This window comes from Vicia villosa, linkage group LG6, assembly GCF_029867415.1.
Source record: "Vicia villosa cultivar HV-30 ecotype Madison, WI linkage group LG6, Vvil1.0, whole genome shotgun sequence".
Classification (NCBI taxonomy): Eukaryota; Viridiplantae; Streptophyta; class Magnoliopsida; order Fabales; family Fabaceae; genus Vicia; species Vicia villosa.
In genome coordinates, this window is record NC_081185.1 from 160,065,331 (window position 1) to 160,071,330 (window position 6,000).

A 6,000-nucleotide genomic window follows, 5' to 3' on the forward strand; every position below is an offset into this window, starting at 1 on the left:
AACTCAATTGATGTAAATGGAATAGGAAAATTTTCAACAGTGGTATCACAATGGCAATGAAGGATAAAGTGCTGAAGTTTTTGATGTCAACAACATATTGATACTGAAAGCTCCACTATCTAGCAATAGAACCTTTAGGCTATGTTTGAGAGTTTGGAGGAGAGGAGAAGGCTTCCAAAAACGAAATTTTAAAAAAATATAAGAAAATATTTGACATTTTTTGAAAAAATGATTTTGTTTAGAAGGATAAAAGAGTCATTATTATTACTAAATTTTTTTGATTTCTAAAAAAAAATTATTACTAAATTTTTAGTTTTCCGAATACTATAACAACCTAAAAGATATTTGAAAAATGTATATAAGCCCTTCAAAACCCTCCTTCAATACAATTTTTGAGTTCCTCAATTTTATGGAGTTTTTGATGTTATGAATAAACTCAAACCCTCCAAAACCTTTCTACCCAAAATCTTTTTATACTTTTCACCCAATTCTTCCTATTTTTCAAAGTCCTCCACTCCCTTCCCCTCCAAACTCCCAAACATAGTCTTAAGGTTGGAATTCAGATGGATGGACATCAATGCTTAGTGCTCATTAACCAAAACTGCAAGATTATCCAAAAAGACATAAGCATAACCCCAACTTTGTCTCTTATAATTTAAACCAAATCTAAAAAGCATGTCATTCAAAAAGGACCAATTCACTGAATCATAAGCTTTCTCAAAATCCACATTCAAAATGAGACACGCTTTCTTACTCTTCTTAGCAAGGCCCACCAACTCATTTACGATAACAACCATCCACTAAAAGTCTACCTTTAAGAAAAACTGGCTGATTAGGAGAAACAAGTTTATCCATCACACTGGCCTACCCAGCAAGACTTTGGCTAAGAGTTTATATAAGAACCCGACCAAGGAGATAGGTTGAAAGTCCCCCATCTGAGAAGGAGAGTTGACCTTAGGGATTAAGGTAGGGGTGTTCAAAACCAAACCAACCCAATAGAAAACCGCAAACCAAATCAAACCAAACCGAAACCTCAAAAAGCCGCATTTGGTTCGGATTAGTTTGGGTCATCTTTTAACAAAACCGCACGGTTCGGTTCGGTTTGCGGTTTGTATTTTGTAAACCGAATCAAACCGAATCAAACCGCATTATGTTACAACCTAACTTTTACTTAACTCACATCCAACCCAAACTTAAATCTATTACATCTTAGCCTTATGATTAGGAGCAATTTTCTCATCCTTACACATATGATTTTAGTCATGATCTTCTCAAATCTCTAATAGCATTATCGCGCCTTCTTTGCCTCATACATCTTCTGATTCTTCCCTCTTTTTCTATAATCTCAACTCTCTTATATTCTTTCTTTTTCACATTCTCATTTTTATGCAAATGTTCTCTATTTTAGTTTCGTTTTTATCGCACATTTTCTTCTCTAATCTCTCAACTCTTTTGTTTTTTCTTTTTCACCTTCATTAATCTCTCATCTCTTCTATTTTTTTGTTTCATTCTAATAATTTTTATATTGTTTTATACTATTATTTTATGTTTATTATTCCACTTTTGTCTAATTTAATTTTTACATATTAAATAGAAATTGTTGTCAAAATATGACGAGTTTTGTTGTTATTTGATAGTGTATGAATGCCTAAATATAAAGTTATGTTGTCATCTATATGTATATGTATGGTTCAATAAAATATTTGTAAAAAACCGAACCAACCGAACCGAACCAAACCGCATTAGTTTGGTTTGGTTTGGTTTAGATTTTTTTTAAAAGCCAACCGAACCAAACCAAACCGCACGATTTTTTCTCTTGCGGTTTGGATGATTTTTTTCGTCAAAACTGCTCAAACCGCACCGCGGACACCCCTAGATTAAAGTGACAAAAAAGGAGAAAAATCCATGGGGATGAGAAGCAAACCGGTGGAATTGCTCAAACATAATGCCAATATCGTCCCTAAGTATAAACCAGAATTTTTAAAGAAGGAAATTAAAACCATGCCACAGCCCAATCAATCTCAGAGAGAAGAAAAAGGGTGGCAAGACCAACACTATCCTCCTCAAAAAGAGAGTGAAAAAAACTGTTTGACTTTTAAGACTTTGAATTTTGTTTTATATATGGCTTAAGGATACTTGGTTATTCGGAAAAAAAAATTCACTATAGATTCACTACACATTTCCATACTAAAGCTAATCATGTCAATGCCAAAAGTGATGCAATCCTAGATGTCTTTTTTTAATAATCTATATAATTCAGTTCTGTGTAAATAAAACTTAATTAATAAATCAAACAAAACACGAGAGGGAAAGCAATCCCACTATGGCCAAAGTTCAAGGAAGATATTTAAAATGCATTGAAGAAAAGAATTTTTCATTCTGCTGCAACATTCAAATAATTTCTTCATCTCGTTTCTGCCGCAACAAGCAAAGCATTGTGTGCATATGAAATGATCATTTGATCAAAACTATAAAGATTAATTAAGGTATATATAATGTGCAAATTCAATCAAATAAATCACAAACAATTCCTTCCTTGTTAACAGCATAAAATGCCTACTACTTCAATCACAGAAGAAAATTGTTGATCAGGTGTTGTCTACTACACCCATGAAAGGTGATTCATGTAACTAATAATTCAAGCTTGTTTGTTGTTTTGAATTGATAATCTAGTGTGGGGGTCTAGACAACTTGTGACTTTGACTAAACTAAAAAATCATTAGATAAAATGAGAGCAAGTTATATACCTTCTTATTGCAAATCACGTTCTTCTTCGTGACTTGAGATTTGCTTGATATTCTGTTACAACAAAAGGCATACATGCTCACATGCAAAATAATGTAATTCAAAGATATAATTAGTCACATACTTCTTTAGATTTTCATTTCTAAAACTAGCATGAAATATCTACATAATAATTAGTTATGAACTGAACATTCAAATTGATTCAATAATTAATATAAAAAGGTAATCAAACATCCAAAAGCTCGACTCATTTTCCAATCTTGCAACAGAATATCACTACTCATGAATTAGTTTATACTTTATAATAAGTTCATGAGTTTATACTTTATAATAAGTTACATTTTGCATCCACTTAACTGTTTAAACTTTTGGACTTTACATCATGAGTATACCCAGCCATTTTATCTGCAAAAGTCTGTATAAATTTGTCACTTGTATACTGTTAATCTATTAATCTGTTGCTCTCAGTCTCATCTTAAAAGAAATAGAAAAAATGTTGTTCCCTTAATGTTTACATTTTATTCACCATCAATCCCATACTTATTTTTATTGATTAACTATAACCACCGCCTACTTGGCCAAAGACTAGTTAACGTATATATCATACAGTCGCACAAATGGACCAAAACTCAATGTCAAACAAATGAAATTCTATGATAAAAGTAAATTACAAGTTTCACTTTGACCCTTGCCTAGTAATTATTCTTACACTTGCATATACAAAGAAAGAATTTTGAAAACATACAAATAAAGTTACTAACAAATGGGAAGAGGAGCACCGTTCCACTCTCCCAAGCATTTGAGAAGGGGATCAATAATTTTTCCTTGGCAAATAGCTGTGAATAGTTTGTCACACTCCTCACCTGGTGAAATTACATTTTCTCCGGTTAGCAAACCAGTCCCCAACTCTTCTCTCACAAACTTGTAAAGTGGATATGATCTGCATTCATTGATCTTGTTTGGAACTCTAGGATTTCCACTCTCATATGCAGCCCTTGCGCTCTCAACCTCTTTTGGCAAGAGGGTCTTCAACTCATCCTCAAAAGTTGCAATCTTTTGGAAGATTGATGTGTTCAAATTCTTCTCGTTTTCTCCATTTACTAATGCATGATCCACTAACACTTGTCTTAGTTTTTGCATCAATGGATAAGTAGCACTACAAGCATCATCAATATAGGCAAACACGTGCTCCCTGTCAACCACTCTCAACAAGTCCTTTTCACAAAACCTTGAAGGATGGAGTTCTCCATTAGCACTTAACGTAAGGGTCCGTTTAGCTACTTGGCTTACAATGTTCTTGACTGAGTTTTTCAAGTTCTCCTCCAAATGTCTCAAGTCAATTGCTTGGCAAAGCGCAATCAAGAATGTGGAAGACATGAGTTGAAGGATCTCAATGGCCTCATACGTTTTCCTAGAAGAAATCAAACCCAAGGAGTTGACGTCTTGGTTGTGTTGCTCGGCACTCTGAACATGAGTTGTGACCGGATTTGCAAGGTACTGTAACTCGGAACAGTAAGAAGCCATGGCGATTTCAGATCCTTTGAAACCGTAATCCAAGCTGGGATTTCTACTAGCAGAGAGGTTTGAAGGCAATCCATTGTTGTAAAAATCGTTGACAAGCTCTGAGAATTGAGCAAACATGAGCTTACCGATTGATGCAAGAGCCAAACGTGTGTTGTCCATGGACACTCCAATCGGCGTTCCTTGAAAATTTCCACCATGAATAGCCTTGTTTCTTGAAACATCAATCAAGGGGTTATCATTCACAGAGTTAATTTCCCTCTCAATTGATTTGGTAGAGAACCTAATGACTTCAATGAGAGGACCGAGCCATTGCGGTGAAGTTCTAAGAGCATATCTGTCTTGTTTTGGTTTCTGCAAAGGATCCATCTCATGCAACTTCTTAGCCGCTTTGACATATTCACTTCCATCCAAAATATGTTCCATAATAGCAGCAGCTTCAATTTGACCAGGGTGGTGCTTTAACTTGTGTGTCAAGTGATCAGTAAATTCGGGTTTGCCTTGCATAACTTCGGCAAAAATAGCAGATAGAACCTCGGACAAGACTGCCAAGATGTTAGCTTCAAATAGAACAATAGAAGCTAACCCAGAACCAACAGCAGTTCCATTAACAAGTGCAAGTCCTTCTTTTGGCTGTAACTCAAAGAAATCAGCATCGATTCCAGCCAATTGAAAAGCTTGTTTGGCATTAAGAATTTCTCCAGAAGGTCCATGAGCTTTAGAATTTGGTCTTCCTGTGAGTAAACCAGCAATGTAAGAAAGAGGAACTAAATCTCCCGAAGCTGTGATAGTACCTCGAAGGGGTAAACACGGAGTGATGTTGCTGTTAATGAGCTTGGTTATGGCCTCCAAGATTTCAAATCTAATTCCAGAATAGCCTTGGAGAAGTGTGTTGATCCGCACTAACATGGCGGCTCTTGTTGCTGTGTGTGGCAGTATGTGGTTTGACTCGGTTCCACTTCCAAATATTCCGGCATTCAAAAACCTGATGAGCTCTTTCTGCAGAGCACCGCCTTGTTTGGTTCGGCGATGTGAGGTGGCGCCAAAACCTGTGGTGACACCGTAGCTGTCAGTGCCTTTATTCATACTCTCCATCACCCAGTCACTGCTGGCCTTAACGCCAGCTCTAGCAGATTCCGACAACTCAACTTTCACGCCATGGTCGTGTGAGGCAATGGCAGCCACCTGAGAAATGGTAAGCGTCTCGCCACCAAGACGAACCAGCGGCTTCCGGTACTCCTCCACCATACGTTTGACTTCATCCAAGTGACTACCTTTCATTGATTCCGCCGCGGCACCCCAATTCAAAGGATCAGCGGTATTGACTTTGATATTATTATTTTTGGCATTGGTAAGGCAGAATGAATCATAACCGTTGTTGTTTTTGGTAATGGCTGCAGCTACTGCTTCCATTTTAATACTATTATGTTGTTTTGTTGTGTTTTGGTAGAGGTAGGTAGAGAATATTGAGAGAATGGAAAGTAAAAGTAATGATTATGAAAGAAAGAATAAATGAAAGAGTTGTAGTGAGATATGAAGGAAGAGTGGTGAAGCTTTTATAAAGAGAGATTTGTTTTGGAGGCTACACTCTAATTCATTATGCACGTGTTTTTGTTAGGTAGGAAAAGAAAGAAAAGTGAGTTAGTTGAAAATTAATTATGAGCGTTGATTATCACTGAGTAGTATTGATATTGTGACGTGGCACTCTAAGATCTTGGTATTCTTTCTCACTAC

At 36.0% G+C, this 6,000-nt stretch overlaps 1 protein-coding gene across 1 annotated transcript; it reads right to left on the minus strand.

Moving 5' to 3' along the window:
• Positions 1 to 3,363: 3,363 nt before the first annotated feature.
• On the minus strand, positions 3,364 to 5,792 carry LOC131610847 (phenylalanine ammonia-lyase 1-like). The gene has a single exon (XM_058882899.1). The coding sequence runs from the start codon at positions 5,677 to 5,679 to the stop codon at positions 3,502 to 3,504; it is 2,178 nt and encodes a 725-aa protein (XP_058738882.1). The 5' UTR covers positions 5,680 to 5,792; the 3' UTR covers positions 3,364 to 3,501.
• Between the last annotated feature and the right edge of the window lie 208 nt (positions 5,793 to 6,000).

Excerpts from the sequence above, each read along its gene's own strand:
- LOC131610847 (XM_058882899.1), bottom strand. The coding sequence starts at position 5,679 with ATGGAAGCAGTAGCTGCAGCCATTACCAAAAACAACAACGGTTATGAT.